We start from the raw sequence: 23,855 nt of genomic DNA, 5'->3' as shown, positions 1-23,855 counted from the left end.
GAAGCATCCGCTAGAAATCCCATAGCTTTTTGAAGTAACGGTAAAGAGGCAAGTAGGTCCTCCCCTACAGAGATGTTCTTCCAGCTGATGTAACCAATGGAACATGGATCTTACTACACAAACTTAAATAACATTCATCTTCTTTGCCACTCTCGCAACCTGGATATCCACTTTTGGAATTTCGGACCAACATTTGGCTATGTCTTTGGCAAGGCGGTATCTATCCTTCATTTCTCCTGGGATGCTCCCATTTATTATTAAACTCTGTCTCTGTTATCATGAATGGGGAAAATATACTCACTCCCTTTTTTATCTCAACCCTCCAAACATCTTATCCTGAAAGGTTCGAGCAGTCTCCTCTTTCTCTACCTCCATAGTATTTCTCACAGCTGACAACAGTTCCTCCATATCTTCAGGTGAAAAATATTTTTTATTCTCCTAGAAGTTTTGATTCAAGCTTAAAAATAAAATAGTGGACATAACCTAAAATTGGATCCTGCTCAAAGAGAGTGGGAACTTACCCATACTAGGAATACTTACTGGACCTGAGTTCGCGCTGGGCTCTGCAGATGCAAATCTTAGGGTCACCACACCTTCCATAGTCAAATACTTTCTGTCCTACCTTAAGGAGTCTTCCTATCAGAGTCTTCTTATGGGGCAGAGACCGTGATTCAGTTCTCCAGAATCGAATGGGATTAAAGATTCCTCCTTGTTTGAAAGAAAACTGGTCCAGGGATCCTCTAGTACAGTGTTTCTCAACTCCAGTCCTCAAGACCCACCAACAGGTCAAGTTTTCAGGATTGCCTTAGTATTGCACAGGTGATAATTTCATCACCTGCTCAAGCATTAATAGCATCACCTGTGCAATACTAAGGAAATCCTGAAAACATGACCAGTTGGTGGGTCTTGAGGACTGGAGTTGAGAAACACTGCTCTAGTAGGAAGTTCCAGCGGTCCATTTTCAAATATCCTGTTCGAGACGCCATGCATACAACGCTGGAATGCACCTGGTTGTGGCGTCATGCGCAAAGGATCCTGGCAACTTCCAGTACTTCCTGCATGTGTGTCACACGCCGACACGGAGGGAAAGTGGAAAACTGCGGCTGGGAAGCTACAGGAGGACTTCAATCCCAACACCACTCAACATTACAAGGTTCAAGAGAGTGGTTAGGTTTCACTCCCGAAAGTGTAGGAGCCGCATGATGAGGAAGGCTGCGCGATCGACCTGTGCAGCCTTATGTTTTACCACGTCAAAGTGACAGGGCGGGTACGCCCTTACTTACATAACGCTCACTAATATACAAATTAGGCACACTGAATACAGTTTTATGGTAAAACAATAATGTAACAATTTATTAAGATTACATCAGGATAATGCTGAATTATGGAATGGCAGATATAATATTACCCTGTTTTGCTAATTCATTTCATGTGAATCATACAATTAATATGAATTATAGTACATAGAGAAATAAGTATCAATACGTTACCAAGTATTGTAACATCACTTCTCCACTGGAGGGACCACAGTGTCAGCGAGAGGGAAATACTCTGGTCTTGTCATCACAGAAACCGTGCATCCACAATACCTTCTGGAATGTCCCTACCTCGCTGACACAGGGTCCCCTTTTTTATACACAGCTTCCACATCCTCCCCTATCACATCTGTGCAGTATATTTAGGCCGAATCATCAGTATCTTGCCATTGCGCAATAGGTTGTTTTCTAACAATAGCACAATGCTTCAAGGTTGTTTGTTACTGATTACAACCCAAGATTTATTTGCCACTGGCATGTCTTCTAACAATAGCACAATGCTTCAAAGTTGTTTGTTATTGTTCAAAGTTCCCCCATATATTGCTTGTCACAAAGTTAACTCTTCATGATCATAGCATGACGCTCTAAGATGGTAGCATATGGGCAGCATGACTTCCATAATCACCTATTCTGAAAACTGGATACTTATTGTAAGCCAGGCACACACTCATACTTGTTTCATTTGTATCACAATCGGTCCTTGATTATTGATGTCATGCATGACCATTGCTACATGAAACCATCAAAACATTTTTGTCTCCCTTGTCTGTGAGCACAACACAAGACTTTCTTGTTCAAGCAACATAAATATTCATTATCTGTACGGTTGTTATTTTTCCTATTGTTTTTGTAATTTTTTTCTAGCACATGTGTAAGAATACGCCACACAACTCTTAACCCTATATATATATATTAAAATACCACACAGAATAAGTTGAAAAGCTCCTTGTAGAATTCTCATCGGCCACCCCCGAATTCCTTTAAACCAATTGGCAGGGTTTAGAAAAGAGAAAGTATTCCCCCACCAACTATCTTTATTTTCTTCATTATCTTTTTGATATTTTTCCCTTAGTTTTTATATACTGTCCAATTTTGTTTGCAATTGTAATTCTCCTTGTGGATCTATGTAATGACAGCAGGCAGGTCCAATTATTTGACACACGCCCCCTTGAGCAGCCGTAAGATAATCTAATACTAATGTATGTTGATTAGTAACTGTCACTAATTGTTGTTGGACTGGTATTGTTATATTGAGTATATCCAATATCTGGAAAATTTGCTCATCTAAATAATCTGTAGATTCTACCAATTTATCCCACATCTGCATAATTATTGGATATACAAATAGCGTACTGACAATATTATTTGCAGTACCCATTTGCACCACATGAGGTTATCCTGACTCCTGAGGTCTATTATCTGCCGTTCTTTTGAATATCATGTGTTTTGGTAATACCTTAGCATCTAACTGAGAATAGGGTACAATAAAGGTAGCTGGGGTTAACCGAGCTAATGTACATGTCCCTTGGATTCCCAAAGGAAGCCATTTATATGCATTTTCCCCACATACTCAATACATGTTATGTGGAAGATCCCACAATGCTGAATGATGCAATACTAATCGATGAACTAAATCAATAAAAACAATGACATTAGATAATGGCGTATATTCAGACGACTCATTACACATCAAATTCCCTCGTATATTACAACAAGATTCAGTAGTCCCATTCACAAACATCTTGGCAAATGTCCATGAACTATTGTGAACAGATCTTTCCAGCAATATAGGTTTAAAAGCATCCGCCGTATTTAAGGTTGATTTGAAACTTATTTGTATGTTGTCCATGGGTACAGTTCCCAATTTAGTTAATCCTACTTTATTTCTTGGTACCCATGATCCTCCTTTGAACGCCAAGTATTGTAAGTTTTTGTTGGTTCCGCTCATATTTCCTTGTCACCAAGGAAGGTTTACCCATCCTACAATAGGTATGGATATGATCATGTTCCAAGTGTCATTGCTTGCTAAGGTATTAGAACAACTGTTCCATGTTAAAATATCCTCCATTGCCACAGGGATAGCTAGAAAAGGAATACTGGTGGCTGTTACCGGAGAATGGGTACATATCCAGCAATCCGTATGTTGACTGCTGTTCAATGCCTCAAAAATCACTTGATGTTTTAAGAACCAATTGGCCATTGGCTCCTCCTTGTAGAAATTCTTCCATCCATCCGCAAAAGGGAATACCAGGACCTCTAGCCACCACATCTCATACTTCATTTTCTAGATTGGCCAATAACTCTGCACCAAGGATTCCATAAACTGGGTTTTACTCCTGTAATCAAGAGACACAAGCATTATTCCCGCAAATAGCATTTTTCTTGGGGAACATACTCCCATTTCTCAACCCCCGGTCTCATTACTAATAGGATATGATCTTTCCCTACTGCAATCACCTCAGCCTCAGAAGGCGGTCCTTGAACATTATGGATCCAGATTTTGGCACCAACATTCGTGATATTTGAGGACCCAAAACCCATGTCCCCTCTAAGGGCTAATTCAGTAGGAGCGCTTCCCTCCCCAGCCTGGGCTAAAAATATAGGTATCAGCAGCATCTGTGCCATTCGCTGATCCTTTTCTATGATTAAAGGCTCTTCTCCCATATTGATCATTATTACCTTAATTTCACCTTGATAATCTGCAACAATTTCTCCACCCATCACCATTGCTCCTTTTAAGACAAAACTAGATCTTGTAGCTATTTGCCCATAGTGTCCTTTTGGAATCTGACATCCCAAACCTGTGGGAATGACTCCCATCTTACCTGGTGTTATTAACACAACCTTAGTAGAATTAAGATCCAATCCAGCAAAGGGGTAGATCTCTCTGGTACTACTGCTCCCTCATCAAATTTCCAATATATGATGGTATCACGTGTGATTCATGTATACTGAGATTTGGTGTCAGCATTCTCATCAGTGGTGTCATTGAGTCAGTGATTGGTCTATTATTAATAATCTGTAATGCATCACTTTGCTTATTTCTCCATTGACCATATTGTGAATCAGATCCCTGATTTAATTTTTTCAGCATGGATTTTAATAATCCGTTCATTCTTTCCACCAAACCAGCGGCTTGGGGATAGCATGGCATATGAAATACCCATCTAATGTTATTCTGTGTAACATATTCTTGGACCTGTTGTCCTGTAAAGTGTGACCCATTGTCAGTTTGTATTTGTAGAGGGGTCCCATAGTATTGAGTGATTATCTCCAAAGTTCTAAGTATGCTCCTCTGAGTGGTTGCTTTGCAAGGGAACCCCACCATCAGTCCTGAGAAGGTGTCTACAGCTGTGCAAACATATTTACACCCCCTACTTTCTGACAAGGGACCAATGAAATCCATTTGCCAAATTTGAGCTGGTAGCTGTCCTCTTCCTATGTGTCCCATGACTGTGTGCGGTACCTCTCGCTTTTGTGAATGTTGACACACTGAACATTGCAATATGACTTGTTTTATTATATCATAGGTCAAAGGAATACCTCTCTCCTGGGCCCACCTGTAAGTGGCTTTTTCTCCCAAGTGTCCACTTTTCTGATGTGCCCAAATAGCTGTACCTTGTAACCATGATTCTTTGTCTTTTTCTCCTTCAGTGGATGTTTTGAGTATTGCAGCTGCTTTATCTGCTTTGGAATTAAACAGACGTTCAAGTGAGTCAATAGGTACATGTGCATCAACATGAAACACAGTTGTTTTGGTATTCTGAATTAGTTCTTCAAAGATTTGCCATACCTCTTTGCCCCACACCTCTTTACCATGGATCAACCAAATATGTTTTTTCCACCCCATCCATCCATCAAAACTTACGGCAAAAAAGACAGCATACTGACTGCTCTTTCCTTCTCCCTCCATGGTAATATGTTTTTCCAACTTTGGATTGTATGCTACACTTTTCCACTGTCTTTTTCTATTGACATACCTGGCAGATCCATCCGTGAACCAGGCGTGCCTCTGTTGATCTTCTGACAAGTCTGAATAGCTCTGTCCCCATTTGACTGGAGATTCCTCCATTTGAGCTGCTTGGAGAGGATTCACTCCTGGATCCTCTGATATTTCAGCAATTTTTTCATGTAAGGTTGAGCAACCCCACCTTCTCCTTTCTTTGCCCTTTCTGAAATATACCATTTCCATTTAATGATACCTGTCCTACCCTGTGGGTTTTAGGATTTGATAATACCCATTGCATTATGGGTATCTGAGGTCTTAATAGAACTACATGTCCTACTGTCATTTGTTCAGTATCCACCAACGCCCAGTAGCACGCTAGTAGCTGTTGCTCGAATGGGGTATATTTCTCTGCCGCATTCGGTAATTTACGGTTCCAAAAGCCAAGGGGAACTCTCTTTGCCCCTTGTTTTTGCCACAATGACCAATTTGCATACAGGTGTTGCACGGAAACATGTAATTCAATGTCCCCTTCCTTAATGGGCCACAAGTCTACAGCTTGTTGAATGGCCTCTTTGGCCATTTCAAAAGCATTTTGTTGTTCCTCACCCCATTCAAATTCATACTTTTTCCGAGTCACCTTGTACAATGGAGCCATAAATTGCCCCAAATGTGGGATATGCTGACTCCAGAAGCCAAAAAGACGAATATATGATTGGGTTTCTTGTTTTGACTTGGGAATAGGGAAACTGATTATTTTCTGCCTTGCTTTGGGTAAAATTTCCCTATGACCCTTGTTCCATTGGATTCCCAGGAACTTGACCGACTGAGCCGGTCCTTGGACCTTAGCATCATTAATCTCCCACCCTTTGGATCTCATGTGAGATAGTAATTTGGTCAGCTGATCTTTTCCCTGTATCATTATATCATCGATATAATGAGAAAACTGCATTTTCTGCAGGCAATGGGAACTCATCCAAGTGTTCGGCCACCATCTGGTGACAGATAGTTGGACTATGAATCTAACCCTGAGGCAACCTAGTGAAAGTATACTGCCTTCCTAGCCAGGTGAATGCGAACTGATCTTGTGCCTTCTCTATGGGTATAGCGTAAAAGGCATTGGCCAAATCTATTACAGCATACCAAGTACCATCATGACTTTGGATATTTTCAACAATAGTGATAGTATGAGGAACAGCAGCGATCAAGGGAGGAGTATGCTTATTCAATTCCTGATAATCCACTGTCATTCTCCATGATCCATCACTCTTTTTTACTGGCCAAATTGGGTTATTCCATGCAGTGGTTGTAGGACGCATTACTCCTACTCCCACTAATTCTTTGATGGTTTCCCCAATTTCTTTATGACCCCCTGGGATCCTGTACTGTTTCATAGCTACCATTTTAGTGGATGGGGGAACATGAATTGGTGGCATCTTAACTTTGCTGTATGACAATGTACAAGATCCTGTTTTTGGACCCCGAAGGAAAATTTTCCTTCCTTAAGATGTAGAGTCATTCCCTTTAATATATCTATTCCCAAGATATATTCAGGGATAGGGACAACCAACACACTATATTTTCTGATAGGTAAATTCCCTATTTTTAAAGAAACCTGAGTTTGTACACCCACTGTCACTTTTCCTCCTAGTCCAGCAATTTTAATCTTAGGACCTTTGTACCTCTGTGGATTTCCATAAATCAAAGTAGCCTCCGCCCCTGTATCAATTAAAGCGGGGACTCTTTGAACATTCCCCCCTTTATTAAAGCCTGAAACATCTCTTTCATAGACACCCTTGGGTTTTCAAAAGGATTATTATTATTAGAAGCATTCTTGCAATCAGAATTAACAGGTTTAGAGTTGCCTGGGTGACTGGAGGCATTAATATTTGGTTTAACGGATCCCCAATATCTTGCAACACTCTCATACGTGTAATAACAGTACTACAACTCTCTCCTGTGAGTGCTACAATTAAGGTCAGCACCACAGTCTTATAAGCTGGGGAGCAGCTTTCACAATCCGGCTTCTCATACTGGCAGTCAAAGGATGCTGAAGATAATCCTCTTCTATAGCTAAAACCCCAATAGCTGCACTCATCGCCTCTTCTTTTAGACGATCAACACCATCCCTTAATGTAAACCAAGGTTTTTCATTAAGGGGTATGTCTGCTTCGGTAACATATTTGTCCATTATTGCTGCTGCGATAATAGTCACTAAACTATGGGGTCCTTTTTCCCCTTCTGAAAAGTGAATTTTGATATGTCTCACTATGGCGGGATCTTTGGGCAAAGTGATAAACTTTGTTACATCTCCCACAGCCAATTGTACTCCATTTCCTCCCTAATCGTGTATTCTGACCAGCCAAGCTATATCACTTTCCCATTGTGCTGTCCAAAGCGCTTTAAAATGTCATCTCTCATTTTGGGCAAAATCTTCCACAGTCACTCGACTACGGATGTGAGGTTTTACATCTTATACCCAGATGGGCTGTCCATCCTCATCATATTGAGGATTTCCCCCACCATCCCGTGCTTGGACTCGTGTTGTTTCATATTCTGTCCTTTCAGTTTTTTTTTAATGGGTTTTGCAGTAATCCTACTGGGTGGATTAATAGTAGGATCTGGGGAATATTCCCAGTCCTCATCAGAGGAGGTGGTATCCCACACATCCCTATCCCAATTGTCCGGATCCCAGGCTACGGAGGCAGACGCAATACTTTTACGCATCTTTTCTTTGTTAACTCTACCTCTGCATTTTTTATACTTATTTTGAGCTATCTTTACAGCAGCCCTTTCTGCAATGTTTTGATAATGTTCTAGCTTATCGCGGAGCAATCTAGTGCTGCATTCCAGTACCACTTTTTGCCCCTTGATTTCCATCACTTTTTGTTCCATTTCCGACAACTTTCTTTGCATATGGGTATTTTGCTCATGCATAACTCGGTATGCACTGAGTAAAATCCACATACGACGTCCTAAAGACACTATATCACCAGCTTTTGCTGAGACACCCCTGAGTACATCAACAACATCAGTGGGTGCTGACCCTTTGGGCTCATTCTCCCAGGGTCCTGCCAATCCACAAAAACGCATCTCCTGTGCTATAATATTGTAAGGAGCCCTGGTCCAGCCAGGGATCCCCACACAACCATCCTCTTTCTTTTTCCCTTTCTTAAACATTTTGTTTGTTTTTTTTCTGACTTTGTGCCAAAAAGCCGAAAATTTTGGCCTAGTGCCAACAAATTATTCTCTTACTCTAAAATAAGATAGGACGTGAGGATTATTTCTCATAAACAATTTTCTTAAAAACTTTTATACTTTTGGAATTATGGAGATCTGGATTGGTGCCCAACAAAGGAAAAAAAACTTGCAAAATCAATCTATTCCATGGATTTGACTACGTAACGTTTACCTTCTTCCAATATACCCCTCAAATGCACCCTTCCAGATATTCAAAATCCTGCCGACTACACCAATTTTTGTTTTACCACGTCAAAATGACAGGGCGGGTATGCCCTTACTTAACACTCACTAATATACAAATTAGGCACACTGAATACAGCTTTATGGTAAAACAATAATGTAACAATTTATTAAGATTCATCAGGATAATGCTGAATTATGGAATGGCAGATATATTACCCTGTTTTGTTAATTCATTTCATGTGAATCATACAATTAATATGAATTATAGTACACAGAGAAATAAGCATCAATACATTACCAAGTATTGTAACATCACTTCTCCACTGGAGGGACCACAGTGTCAGCGAGAGGGAAATACTCTGGTCTTGTCATCACAGAAACCGTGCGTCCACGATACCTTCTGGAATGTCCCTACCTCGCTGACACAGGGTCCCCTTTTTTATACACAGCTTCCACATCCTCCCCTATCACATCTGTGCAGTATGTTTAGGCCGAATCATCAGTATCTTGCCATTGCGCAATAGGTTGTTTTCTAACAATAGCACAATGCTTCAAGGTTGTTTGTTACTGATTACATCCCAAGATTTGTTTGCCACTGGCATGTCTGCTAACAATAGCACAATGTTTCAAGGTTGTTTGTTACTGTTCAAAGTTCCCCCATATTTTGCTTATCACAAAGTTAACTCATGATCATAGCATGATGCTCTAAGATGGTAGCATATGGGCAGCATGACTTCCATAATTACCTATTCTGAAAACTGGATACCTATTGTAACCAAGGAACACACTCATACTTGTCTCATTTGTATCACACCTTAATACTCGGGTAACATCCTAGGTGACTGCTTCGGCAGCCACAGCACCCATGGGTAACCTCTTCATGCCCTTAGGGACAGGAAAAACACTGAGAATAGATGGTGGGGAGGGGCTATTTAACCTCTTTGTGTTTCCTGTCCCTAATTAGGATGGAGAGGCAACCTCCTGTGGTGCTTTCATGGAGATTACAGAAAATGAACTGTATTCTCTCCGGCAGCATTTCGGTTTGTCATGGGGGTGGAGCCGGCATGGGTTCAGTCACTGGTCTGAGTATAGCGAGTGGCAGCTGTAAACATGCCCCCAGCTGACTGACAGCGAGCCCCAATACAGAGCCAGCGTCAGTAAGGGCTGAGGGCATGGTTACAGCCACTGCTCTGTATACTAAGAGCAGTGACTGAACCCGCGCCAGCGCCCTATAACTGAAACGGGAATGTTGCAGGGGGAATAAAGTTAATTTTCTCCCTGCAGCGTTCGGCTAAGTGCGGCTTCTGGCCAGGTTAATAGCATTTTTTCTGGTGACATGCTCCCTTTAAAGCCAGCCTGTAGTTCAGCTAGTAATGTCAGTGAGATAATACCAGTTTTACCAACTACTCTCAGAAAATGGCAGTAATACGGTATGTTCGCATATGACTAAGGCTTAAGCATAAACGCGGGTCGGGAATGTCGCCATTCCAGATCAAGGATACAATTATCGGTGCACATCTTATTTGACCCTCTGTTTCACCTTATGGTGACTACATGAGTATGGTGGGCAAATATTGGGATACTATTACCCCTCAATACAAGAAAACTGACACATTCTCATTTTATATCTGACTGTATTTCAGCCGCGTTCATCCATGTATTCATTGGTGCATTTACGCATTTTACCACTGTTTAACCGATGTAAATACTTATGTCCCAAAAAAATTAGAAAAGTATTAAAGTAGTGATACCTTTATAGGCTAACCAGAGAAATTATATTTGCAAGCTTTCAGGGCTCAAAGTCCCCTTCATCAGGCTAGATTACAAGTGAATTACACCACTGTTTAACCAATTTCTTTGGGGGGGTAAACTAAATTCTCTCTCTCCTCAAATATTATCTATCTGTATCACCTATTATTGAGCTAATTACAGCCTCTATATCTTACATGCTTTATATCAGTACACTTTAGTTACCTTGTCTATTTATATGGGCACACATCATAGAGTGCACTTTTCGCATATGTTCGCATATGGCCAATTCATCATGACTGGCGTTTTGCTTGCTAGTCATAATACAGTCTGCTAATGCATCTCATGGCTGCCGTGCGACTGAGACAAATATCTTCTATAACACTGCTGCTACAATCTACGTCACTGTTAAGGTGTATATTACAATGAATTTGATGTGCTTTACTAGACCACACCACCTTCTGCTAAGCTGTGTCCACTTCAAAAAGTTGCCAGAACTGGGGTAAAAATGCTAAAAGTCACAACATTTTTGAGCAGCTATGTGTTGTGCAAAAATGTTGCAACATTTGTAAGATTCCCATCAGCATTCTTACACAAACTATTTCAAGAATCAAGTTTATGTAGAATGCAACTCACTAATACTGTACATATCAATCTTAGTGACGAGGCTTTTAGAATAGTATGTGTTAAATTCAATAGGCGGTGCACGCCACTTCATGAATTTGGCACATTTTCTCAGTGGTGTGCGCTTCCTTGCCATAAAGACTACTTCAATTCAATACTGGAGTAGAATTTCTATAGTGAAAAAAACACTGTCACTATTGATGACTTTAATGGGCGGATGTTACCATGCCTCATCCTGTCTCCACCTAGCTCCCACCATTTTGGCAGAGCTGCCTGAAACTGAAGCTGCCAAAGTCACTATATTTTTGTGTAGCTGAGTTGCAGAAATATTTTGTGACTTTTCAAAGTGTTTTACACCAGTTTTCTGACAAACGCTTTGATGAATCGGGCCCACTGACATATAGTTTGTGTATAGTACTGGCTCGCTCTTGTCATCTGCACCTCAAAAACATTTCTAGAATTCGACCTTTTCTTACTTTTGACTCTGCAAAAACTCTTACTGTTTCTCTTATTCATTCTCGTCTCGACTATTGTAACTCTCTTCTAATCGGTCTCCCTCTTACCAAACTCTCCCCTCTCCAATCTGTCTTGAATGCTGCAGCCAGGATCATATTCCTCACCAATCGTTACACCGATGCCTCTACCTTGTGCCAGTCATTACACTGGCTACCCATCCACTCCAGAATTCAGTATAAACTTATTACCCTCACCCACAAAGCCCTCCATGGCTCAGCACCACCCTACATCTCCTCCCTTGTTTCAGTATACCACCCTACCCGCGCCCTCCGTTCTGCTGATGACCTGAGGTTAGTATCCTCAATAGTCAGAACCTCCCACTCCCGTCTCCAAGACTTTACACGTGCCGCGCCAATTCTTTGGAATGCACTTCCCAGGTCAATACGATTAGTCCCCAATCCCCACAATTTTAAGCGTGTCCTGAAAACGCATTTATTCAGACTGGCCTATCGCCTCAACACATTAACCTAACCTATCCCTGTGTGGCAGAGCCAAAAGTTTTACCATAACCAGGTTCCCAGCATCATGTTCCCACATGCTTTATGCATCCATTAGCCCTCTGTGTCTGTACTGTTACACACTTAACATTATGGCTGGTCCATACAATCAGGGCAACTGTTACCACCCACCTTTCGTGTCTACCTCTTTCCTCATAGACTGTAAGCTTGCGAGCAGGGCCCTCACTCCTCTTGGTATTTGTTATAATCTACTGTATGTGATTATTGTTATGCTGTAATGTCTATTGTCTGTACAAATCCCCTCTGAAATGTAAAGTGCTGCGGAATATGTCGGCGCTATAAAAATAAAATTTATTATTATTATTATAGTTTCAATGGTATCCGTGGAGACATCAAAACTGATGAGGATTCACATTTTGGAGTTCTGCCTGTCTGCACACAGACTAACCTCAATAAATGGGGCTAATTAATGGTTTCTAGGTGGAATCCATGCAGAAACTTCCTAAATAAGTCAAAGGTTCAGGCCCACATTGAAAAGATCCACACATGCATTTGAATGGAAAAATTCCAAAAGAAAACGATGGGAGATGGGAGACGGTTTCCGGGTGCTTTTCACAGCCTTGCTTTCATTAATGCACGGCGTCCGAGGTTGCTTCTTAATTTCTTTGTTCTGCAACCATGATAAAGATTTTGTATCACACAGGCTGTACACCCCTGGTCCCCCCCTGTAACACACAGGCTGCACACCCCCTGTAACACACAGGCTGCACACCCCCTGTAACACACAGGCTGCACACCCCCTGTAACACACAGGCTGCACACCCCCTGTAACACACAGGCTGCACACCCCCTGTAACACACAGGCTGCACACCCCCTGTAACACACAGGCTGCACACCCCCTGTAACACACAGGCTGCACACCCCCTGTAACACACAGGCTGCACACCCCCTGTAACACACAGGCTGCACACCCCCTGTAACACACAGGCTGCACACCCCCTGTAACACACAGGCTACACACCCCTGTAACACACAGGCTACACACCCCTGTAACACACAGGCTACACACCCCTGTAACACACAGGCTACACACCCCTGTAACACACAGGCTACACACCCCTGTAACACACAGGCTACACACCCCTGTAACACACAGGCTGCACACCCCTGTAACACACAGGCTGCACACCCCTGTAACACACAGGCTGCACACCCCTGGTCCCCCAATATCACACAGGCTGCACACCCCTGGTCCCCCCCTGTATCACACAGGCTGCACACCCCTGGTCCCCCAATATCACACAGGCTGCACACCCCTGGTCCCCCCCTGTATCACACAGGCTGCACACCCCTGGTCCCCCCCCCATCACACATGCTGTACACCCCTGGTCCCCCCCCGTATCACACATGCTGTACACCCCTGGTCCCCCCATATCACACAGGCTGTACACCCCTGGTCCCCCCATATCACACAGGCTGTACACCCCTGGTCCCCCCCATATCACACATGCTGTACACCCCTGGTCCCCCCATATCACACAGGCTGTACACCCCTGGTCCCCCCCATATCACACAGGCTGTACACCCCTGGTCCCCCCATATCACACAGGCTGTACACCCCTGGTCCCCCCTGTATCACACAGGCTGTACACCCCTGGTCCCCCCTGTATCACACAGGCTGTACACCCCTGGTCCCCCCTGTATCACACAGGCTGTACACCCCTGGTCCCCCTTGTATCACACAGGCTATACACCCCTGTATCTCACAGGCTGTACACCCCTGGTCCCCCCGGTATCACACAGGCTGTACACCCCTGGTCCCCCCGTATCACACAGGCGGTACACCCCTGGTCCCCCCCCTGTACCACACAGGCTGAACACCCCTGGTCCCCCCCCTGTACCACACAGGCTGTACACCCCTGGTCCCCCCCCTGTACCACACAGGCTGTACACCCCTGGTCCCCCCCCTGTACCACACAGGCTGTACACCCCTGGTTCCCCCCCCTGTACCACACAGGCTGTACACCCCTGGTCCCCCCCCTGTACCACACAGGCTGTACACCCCTGGTCCCCCCCTGTACCACACAGGCTGTACACCCCTGGTCCCCCCCTGTACCACACAGGCTGTACACCCCTGGTCCCCCCCCTGTACCACACAGGCTGCACTCCCCTGGTCCCCCGTATCACACAGGCTGTACACCCCTGGTCCCCCGTATCACACAGGCTGTACACCCCTGGTCCCCCGTATCACACAGGCTGTACACCCCTGGTCCCCCGTATCACACAGGCTGTACACCCCTGGTCCCCCCCTGTATCACACAGGCTGCACACCCCTGGTCCCCCCCCATCACACATGCTGTACACCCCTGGTCCCCCCCCGTATCACACATGCTGTACACCCCTGGTCCCCCCATATCACACAGGCTGTACACCCCTGGTCCCCCCATATCACACAGGCTGTACACCCCTGGTCCCCCCCATATCACACATGCTGTACACCCCTGGTCCCCCCATATCACACAGGCTGTACACCCCTGGTCCCCCCCATATCACACAGGCTGTACACCCCTGGTCCCCCCATATCACACAGGCTGTACACCCCTGGTCCCCCCTGTATCACACAGGCTGTACACCCCTGGTCCCCCCTGTATCACACAGGCTGTACACCCCTGGTCCCCCCTGTATCACACAGGCTGTACACCCCTGGTCCCCCCTGTATCACACAGGCTGTACACCCCTGGTCCCCCTTGTATCACACAGGCTATACACCCCTGTATCTCACAGGCTGTACACCCCTGGTCCCCCCGGTATCACACAGGCTGTACACCCCTGGTCCCCCCGTATCACACAGGCGGTACACCCCTGGTCCCCCCCCTGTACCACACAGGCTGAACACCCCTGGTCCCCCCCCTGTACCACACAGGCTGTACACCCCTGGTCCCCCCCCTGTACCACACAGGCTGTACACCCCTGGTCCCCCCCCTGTACCACACAGGCTGTACACCCCTGGTTCCCCCCCCTGTACCACACAGGCTGTACACCCCTGGTCCCCCCCCTGTACCACACAGGCTGTACACCCCTGGTCCCCCCCTGTACCACACAGGCTGTACACCCCTGGTCCCCCCCTGTACCACACAGGCTGTACACCCCTGGTCCCCCCCCTGTACCACACAGGCTGCACTCCCCTGGTCCCCCGTATCACACAGGCTGTACACCCCTGGTCCCCCGTATCACACAGGCTGTACACCCCTGGTCCCCCGTATCACACAGGCTGTACACCCCTGGTCCCCCGTATCACACAGGCTGTACACCCCTGGTCCCCCGTATCACACAGGCTGTACACCCCTGGTCCCCCGTATCACACAGGCTGTACACCCCTGGTCCCCCGTATCACACAGGCTGTACACCCCTGGTCCCCCGTATCACACAGGCTGTACTCCCCTGGTCCCCCCGTATCACACAGGCTGTACTCCCCTGGTCCCCCCGTATCACACAGGCTGTACTCCCCTGGTCCCCCCGTATCACACAGGCTGTACTCCCCTGGTCCCCCCGTATCACACAGGCTGTACACCCCTGGTCCCCCCGTATCACACAGGCTGTACACCCCTGGTCCCCCCGTATCACACAGGCTGTACTCCCCTGGTCCCCCCGTATCACACAGGCTGTACTCCCCTGGTCCCCCCGTATCACACAGGCTGTACTCCCCTGGTCCCCCCGTATCACACAGGCTGTACTCCCCTGGTCCCCCCGTATCACACAGGCTGTACTCCCCTGGTCCCCCCGTATCACACAGGCTGTACTCCCCTGGTCCCCCCGTATCACACAGGCTGTACTCCCCTGGTCCCCCCGTATCACACAGGCTGTACTCCCCTGGTCCCCCCGTATCACACAGGCTGTACACCCCTGGTCCCCCCGTATCACACAGGCTGTACTCCCCTGGTCCCCCCGTATCACACAGGCTGTACTCCCCGGGTCCCCCCGTATCACACAGGATGTACTCCCCGGGTCCCCCCGTATCACACAGGCTGTACTCCCCTGGTCCCCCCGTATCACACAGGCTGTACTCCCCTGGTCCCCCCGTATCACACAGGCTGTACTCCCCTGGTCCCCCCGTATCACACAGGCTGTACTCCCCTGGTCCCCCCGTATCACACAGGCTGTACTCCCCTGGTCCCCCCGTATCACACAGGCTGTACTCCCCTGGTCCCCCCGTATCACACAGGCTGTACTCCCCTGGTCCCCCCGTATCACACAGGCTGTACTCCCCTGGTCCCCCCGTATCACACAGGCTGTACTCCCCTGGTCCCCCCGTATCACACAGGCTGTACACCCCTGGTCCCCCCGTATCACACAGGCTGTACACCCCTGGTCCCCCCGTATCACACAGGCTGTACTCCCCGGGTCCCCCTGTATCACACAGGATGTACTCCCCGGGTCCCCCCGTATCACACAGGCTCTACTCCCCTGGTCCCCCCGTATCACACAGGCTGTACTCCCCTGGTCCCCCCGTATCACACAGGCTGTACTCCCCTGGTCCCCCTGTATCACACAGGCTGTACTCCCCTGGTCCCCCGTATCACACAGGCTGTACTCCCCTGGTCCCCCCTATCACACAGGCTGTACTCCCCTGGTCCCCCCGTATCACACAGGCTGTACTCCCCTGGTCCCCCCGTATCACACAGGCTGTACACCCCTGGTCCCCCCGTATCACACAGGCTGTACTCCCCTGGTCCCCCCGTATCACACAGGCTGTACTCCCCGGGTCCCCCTGTATCACACAGGCTGTACTCCCCGGGTCCCCCCGTATCACACAGGCTGTACACCCCGCTGATTCTCAGCCTCCTCATCCTCTGCCATCTGCAGTCCCTCACAGCTGTCCCATCACCCTCCATAACGACATGAGAAGCGAGCCCCGCCCCTTCCTGTGCAGTCACGTGAGCAGCGTCACTCGCCTGTGTGTGTTCCTGCATCCTGGTATTTCGGAGCCTCCATCCTCGCTAAGTGCCCGGACTGAAAACAGGAAGTGAGTATGAGGCCCGGCCCTATGACAGCAGCGGTCTGAGCTGGTCCGGGCATAGTGCGGGCAGTGTACCGCCATGTGCTGGCAGTGGCGGAGCTCCGAGGAGCCGCTGCTGCCTCACCTGCACCGCACCGGTACCTGGCATTGTATGTGCGGCCAAGAGAAATGAAAGCTGCTCCCTGCCGCGGAGGCTGCGTGTACTGTGTGCACTGTCACGTGTGCTGGCCACCAGCTGCTGCCGTGCAGGACGGGCCGGACCATCCTCTCACAGAGCTGCGGCTGACAATTGGGTGTTACCATGCTCCTGGTCAGAGGCGTGTCCCTGCGGATCCCGACACTGGCAGCTCTGATTGGCCAGTGTGGGAGGAGACCCCCAGAAAGTAACGCCCAGGTGTCAATTAGCTGAGAACAGAGGAAGACACCAGTTCTGAGAGAGGTGAATCGGAGCGTTCTGTCAGGTGCAGCGGAAGTGTCAGGAGACAGTTGACATGCCATGTAGCGGGGCCTCGAATCCCACATTCCCCGGGGACTCCCCTATACACATATGGCTGGTTTCCCCCTTTATCTTATCTGCTGGGTCCAGGGCTGTTGAGTCCTTAAGCCAAACTGCCAACGCCCCAATTTCCCTGACCAACTGTTCAAGTGATCCATGTACTGGAGTAACACGGTAACATCCGACTTCTCACCTCGATGATACAATCATCCAGCTATTTCCTGTTCACATGAGCAGTGCTGAGATGGGTGTAGGCATTCCTTCCCAGTGCCCTCTCCTCCACAATCATCCAGCTATTTCCTGTTCACATGAGCAGTGCTGAGATGGGTGTAGGCATTCCTTCCCAGTGCCCTCTCCTCCACAATCATCCAGCTATTTCCTGTTCACATGAGCAGTGCTGAGATGGGTGCAGGCATTCCTTCCCAATGCCCTCTCCTCTACAATCATCCAGCCATTTCCTGTTCACATGAGCAGTACTGAGATGGGTGCAGGCATTCCTTCCCAGTGCCCTCTCCTCTACAATCCAGCCATTTCCTGTTCACATGAGCAGTACTGAGATGGGTGCAGGCATTCCTTCCCAGTGCCCTCTCCTTTGCAATCCACCTTAGAAAGCGCTCCATGAAAAGGGCAGCACGGTGGCTCAGTGGTTAGCGCTGCAGCCTTGCATCTGCAAGGAGTTTGTATGTTCTCCCCGTGTTTGCGTGGGTTTCCTCCGGGCACTCCGGTTTCCTCCCACATTCTAAAGACATACTGATAGGGAATTTAGATTGTGAGCCTCATCGGGGACAGTGATGATGATGTGTGCAAACTGTAAAGCGCTGCGGAATATGTTAGCGCTATATAAAAATAAAGATTATTATTATTATTATTATGAGCAGAATGTACAGCAATCTGAAAACATTGCCGTGCGCTCGTTTCATCTCTCGTACCTTCTTTTAACATTTAGCAGTACTGTATATAAAAAAGCCCGTATCTGTGGAACGTATGGAATATTCGGGGGGAGAAACGGGAATGACACAAGATGTTAAACGGCCGCTTTTGACATTGGTGACATCTTATTTAGGGTTTGCTGATGAGATTAGACTTTTGTCTGAGTCTTAAATGAGCATGAACCAAGTAGAGGGCTAACAATGGGATAAGTCTCCAATCTTAGCATCTGGCTACTGTTACTCAGGAAACAAAAACCTATAGAGAATAGAAATGCCATAAATGGAAATCAATTAATTATGCCGTGAATACTATAACCACAAAACATGAACCGAAAGAAAAGTATTCAAAGAAAAATATATGCAATATAGGCCTTTATTGCTGAATATTAAAACACGATTACACAAAAGAAGGGGGGTTTAAAAAAAACAAAGCATAAAGCAATGATATGTGCAGGGGGTCGGATATGTCACCTGAATGGGCCATTAATAATGCAAAACAATGAAACGTCTATGGTGAAAAGCACAATTATGGTGGCTGCTGAACATAGATAAAAATGCATGAAGTCATAGCAAACAGTGCATGGTGCAGTGATTAATGTATATACCAGTAAAGCCTTAGTGATATTAAACATATATGATAAGTATATGAGTATAAGGCAAATATTTAGCTTAAATGTATGACAGATAATGTAAGTAAACCTGCTGTAAGTTTATATTAATAACTAAAATAAAGTGCATAGCGCGGTAATAGCTGAATGAACAGCAGTCCACCATAATATAAAATACATAGGAGCAGCTTCAATGAAGACAATACATAATAGTAACTTAATGCCAACAGAGATGATGCACTGCTGCCCCCTCACATCACCCCGACGCGCGTTTCACTGTTGCTTCGTCAGGGAGTGTATTGTCTTTATTGAATTTGCTCCTATGTAGTTTACATTACGGTATATTACATTATATTTTGTTTTTTTAAACCGCTTTTGTGTAATCGTGTTTTAATATTCATCAATAAAGGACGATATTGCATATATTTTTCTTTGCTTTTCTTTTGGTTTGTTTCTATTACATGGCCGTCTGGTTCGCAGCGGTCGTTGTATCGGTGTACGGAGTTATGAGTGCATTGGTTTCCTCACCATCTGACCTGTATTTTCCGACAGGTTGAGTATGAGCACAGCTGAAGACGAGTCCGGAACAGTGAAAGTACAAAGCACCAGAAACGCTCTAACACTCACCCAGGATCTTGATGGAAATTTAATTCTTCATTGTCCTCACAATGGTACCAGAATTTCCCTATTACATTTATAATACGGTAGTTATTGTCGCCGGATAGAATGCAGAAAGCACAGTATATTGTAAGAAATGGCTTCAAAGATTATAGGAAGGCCGTTAGTGCCAAATTACATCAGAAAGTAAGAACAACTCCATGTAGAGCAGCTTTCCATGAAACATATTTGGAGCGCCCAAACTCCAGAAAACCATCGGTGATGTAATATGCAAATTAGGTGCACTGCGCAATGTGGACGGTCTGGATCACTGGCTCATGTCAAGTCAGTGCTGTTAATCCGGAAGAGTTGTGCAAACATTTGACTTGGGGATGGTTCTCCAGGCCGCCCATGGTGCACCACACAGCTAATTTGTACGTAACTTTGCCCTGATGGATTGCCTCTAACTCAGTGCAGACGTAAAGCTCCTCTGTACTACTCCCACCAGATCACAGACGTGCTGGTGGTCACGGCCCAACCAAGCAAATACTAGTGTGACATTGAAGATTACTGAAGTTCCAGTCCCACCTATGGTTTCAGCTTTGGGCAGTAAGGTTGTCATTTTCCTTTGGCCACGGCTTCTAATCAGATTAACCTCTCATGCCTTTCCATTCGCATTACCTACAGACAACACAATTGCCACAGCCCTGAAATTAAACTAAAACCATGAGATTTTTAAGCATGGCAAAATTAAACATGTTGCCCTTGATGCATGAAACTCGGAGCGCATTATACAAGTGGTTGTGATTAATGATGAGAGATCTTGCTCGGGTAAGGTGTTATCCGAGCACACTTGGGTGCTAACAGAGTGTCTTCCTGCGTACTCGTAAAAGATGTTCGAGTCCCTGTGGCTGCATGTCTTGCGGCTGTTCGACACATGCAGGGATTGCCTGTTAGGCAATCCCTGCATGTGCGGGAGCTATCTAACAGCTGCGAGACATGCAGCCACAGCGATTCAAACATCTTTTTGGAGCACGCAGGAAGACACTCTGTTAGCACCCAAGTGTGCTCGGATAACACATTATCGGAGCAAGTTCGCTTATCACTTGTTATGATGCATTGGAGGTTACTACTACCATATCTTGTAATTCTCAGCTGAGCTGGCATACTCCAGTCCTGCTGTATACACTTACGTGATGATGATTGACATGATGTACAGTTGAAACCAGAAGTTTACATACATTGTATACAAAGACACATACGCATGTTTTTCTCAATATCTGACATGAAATCAGAATAAACCTTTCTCATTTTAGGTCAATTAGGATTACCATAATTATTAATATTTGCCAAATGCCAGATTAATGAGAGATAGAGAAGATTTTAAGGCATTTTATTACTGACATACACTAAGATTACTATGCTGTACTAAACAGTTCTGGACTGCCCATATGATGATGTCGTGTTTGGAAGCTTCTGATAGATTCTTTGGCAACATCTGAGTTAGAGACACACCTGTGGATGTATTTTAAAGGGAATCTGTCACCGGAAGTTGCAGGCCTATGTAAATGGCCTGGGTCCGGTCCGATGTGCGGGGTTTCTTCTTTGTTTCTCCACCCCATCTGTGGCCCCCGTCCGCACTCTTCTCCGATATTCTCCATCGTTCACGCGTGCCCATGCGCCGGTACACTATGTCCCGGAAGTATTTTGCTGTGTTCCAGGACATAGTGTACCTGCGCACGCGCAGTAATGATTTTCGGCTTTGCCCACAGTTGGACAAAGCATACTGCGCATGCACAAAGCAAGATTGTCAATCAGTTCACCATTCGATTGTAAGGTGACATTAACCCTTTGTTAGATTAAACCATTCGCCACCGCTAAGGGCAATGGGAATCCCACGCATTTTTTAAAAACGAATTAACCCCTTAATATAACAACTACAACTCCCAAATTTTGCACAAAAACCCGCATCTAAGTATTAGTCAAGGACATATAAAAAAACATGAAATGAAATGCTTTACTGAATGTAAACCATGTGTCATTTCATGTCGGGTTGGGGAATGATTTGATAGAAGCCGGCAATTTAATTAGCGGCTATTCTGCTATGAAGAACTCTGTGAAATATAAATATATATATATGTTTATCTCAATGACTTGTGTGTGTGTGTGTGTGTGTATATATATATATATATATATATATATATACACAGTACAGTTGTGGCCAAAAGTATTGACACCCCTGCAATTCTGTCAGATAATACTCAGTTTCTTCCTGAAAATGATTGCAAACACAAATTCTTTGGTATTATTATCTTCATTTAATTTGTCTTAAATGAAAAAACACAAAAGAGAATGAAGCAAAAAGCAAAATATTGATCATTTCACACAAAACTCCAAAAATAGGCCAGACAAAAGTATTGGCACCCTCAGCCTAATACTTGGTTGCACAACCTTTAGCCAAAATAACTGCGACCAACCGCTTCCGGTAACCATCAATGAGTTTCTTACAATGCTCTGCTGGAATTTTAGCCAATTCTTCTTTGGCAAACTGCTCCAGGTCCCTGATATTTGAAGGGTGCCTTCTCCAAACTGCCATTTTTAGATCTCTCCACAGGTGTTCTATGGGATTCAGGTCTGGGGACTCATTGCTGGCCACCTTATAAGTCTCCAGTGCTTTCTCTCAAACCATTTTCTAGTGCTTTTTGAAGTGTGTTTTGGGTCATTGTCCTGCTGGAAGACCCATGACCTCTGAGGGAGACCCAGCTTTCTCACACTGGGCCCTACATTATGCTGCAAAATTTGTTGGTAGTCGTCTGACTTCATAATGCCATGCAAACGGTCAAGCAGTCCAGTGCCAGAGGCAGCAAAGCAACCCCAAAACATCAGGGAACCTCCGCCATGTTTGACTGTAGGGACCGTGTTCTTTTCTTTGAATGCCTTTTTTTCTCCTGTAAACTCTATGTTGATGCCTTTGCCCAAAAAGCTCTACTTTTGTCTCATCTGACCAGAGAACATTCTTCCAAAACGTTTTAGGCTTTTTCAGGTAAGTTTTGGCAAACTCCAGCCTTGCTTTTTTATGTCTCGGGGTAAGAAGTGGGGTCTTCCTGGGTCTCCTACCATACAGTTCCTTTTCATTCAGATGCCGACGGATAGTACGGGTTGACACTGTTGTACCCTCGGACTGCAGGGCAGCTTGAACTTGTTTGGATGTTAGTCGAGGTTCTTTATCCAACATCTGCACAATCTTGCGTTGAAATCTCTTGTCAATTTTTCTTTTCTGTCCACATCTAGGGAGGTTAGCCACAGTGCCATGGGCTTTAAACTTCTTGATGACACTGCGCACGGTAGACACAGGAACATTCAGGTCTTTGGAGATGGACTTGTAGCCTGGAGATTGCTCATGCTTCCTCACAATTTGGTTTCTCAAGTCCTCAGACAGTTCTTTGGTCTTTTTTTTTTTTCTCCATGCTCAATGTGGGACACACAAGGACACAGGACAGAGGTTGAGTCAACTTTAATCCATGTCAGCTGGCTGCAAGTGTGATTTAGTTATTGCCAACACCTGTTAGGTGCCACAGGTAAGTTACAGGTGCTGTTAATTACACAAATTAGAGAAGCATCACATGATTTTTCGAACAGTGCCAATACTTTTGTCCACCTTTTTTATGTTTGGTGTGGAATTATATTCAATTTGGCTTTAGGACAATTCTTTTTGAGTTTTTTCATTTAAGACAAATTAAATGAAGATAATAATAACAAAGAATTTGTGTTTGCAATCATTTTCAGGAAGAAACTGAGTATTATCTGACAGAATTGCAGGGGTGTCAATACTTTTGGCCACAACTGTATATATATATATATATATATATGCATTCTATGTGTCTATATCTATTATTTCGTTTCTGTTAGAAACCCTGTCATAGGGCTCCATTATATGTCCATTTTGCAAGGCGGCGAGAAAATCTCGCCATACAGATTGCATACGGATGCCATATGGATTACATACGGATGCTGACATGCGCAAAATACGCACCACACCTTGCTTACGGATGACACACGGAGTACTATTTAGGGGTCATTCATCCGTATTACGCCTGTAAACTACGGACCGTATTTTGCGTCGGTTAGTGTGACCCTGGCCTAAAAGTAAGAATTAAATAAAAAAAATGTTT

General features: G+C 45.6%; 1 protein-coding gene and 1 long non-coding RNA gene across 7 annotated transcripts in view; one reads left to right on the top strand and one right to left on the bottom strand.

Moving 5' to 3' along the window:
• Positions 1–1,324: 1,324 nt before the first annotated feature.
• LOC141054119 (uncharacterized) lies at positions 1,325–17,119 on the bottom strand. Of its 3 annotated transcripts, none has more exons than XR_012221360.1 (3): positions 16,989–17,119; positions 4,877–5,000; positions 1,325–3,652 (listed from the first exon to the last, which is right to left on the bottom strand). It is a non-coding gene; the product is annotated as an uncharacterized lncRNA (long non-coding RNA). The 3 variants fall into 3 exon arrangements; XR_012221362.1 differs by lacking the exon at positions 16,989–17,119 and adding an exon at positions 12,484–12,785 and having other exon boundaries at positions 4,877–5,003; XR_012221361.1 differs by lacking the exon at positions 16,989–17,119 and adding an exon at positions 12,484–12,783.
• Positions 16,932–23,855, top strand: part of DMTF1 (cyclin D binding myb like transcription factor 1) — an 84,321-nt gene continuing 77,397 nt past the window's right edge. For 3 of the 4 annotated variants that reach the window (XR_012221359.1, XM_073551289.1, XM_073551286.1), the window contains exons 1-2: positions 16,932–17,059; positions 19,639–19,757. Coding sequence is in view for 3 of the 4 variants with exons in the window: in XM_073551289.1 (XP_073407390.1) it covers positions 16,935–17,059; positions 19,639–19,757 (244 nt within the window). In the remaining variant the exon portion in view is untranslated. Of the gene's footprint in view, positions 17,060–17,359; positions 17,493–19,638; positions 19,758–23,855 lie in introns of those variants that run through there. The other variant, XM_073551287.1, reaches the window with a different exon arrangement.

This window comes from Dendrobates tinctorius, unplaced genomic scaffold, assembly GCF_039654945.1.
Source record: "Dendrobates tinctorius isolate UK_male_01 unplaced genomic scaffold, ASM3965494v1 ptg000174l, whole genome shotgun sequence".
In the NCBI taxonomy this organism is placed as follows: Eukaryota; Metazoa; Chordata; class Amphibia; order Anura; family Dendrobatidae; genus Dendrobates; species Dendrobates tinctorius.
This window is presented reverse-complemented; position numbering and strand designations above follow the sequence as displayed.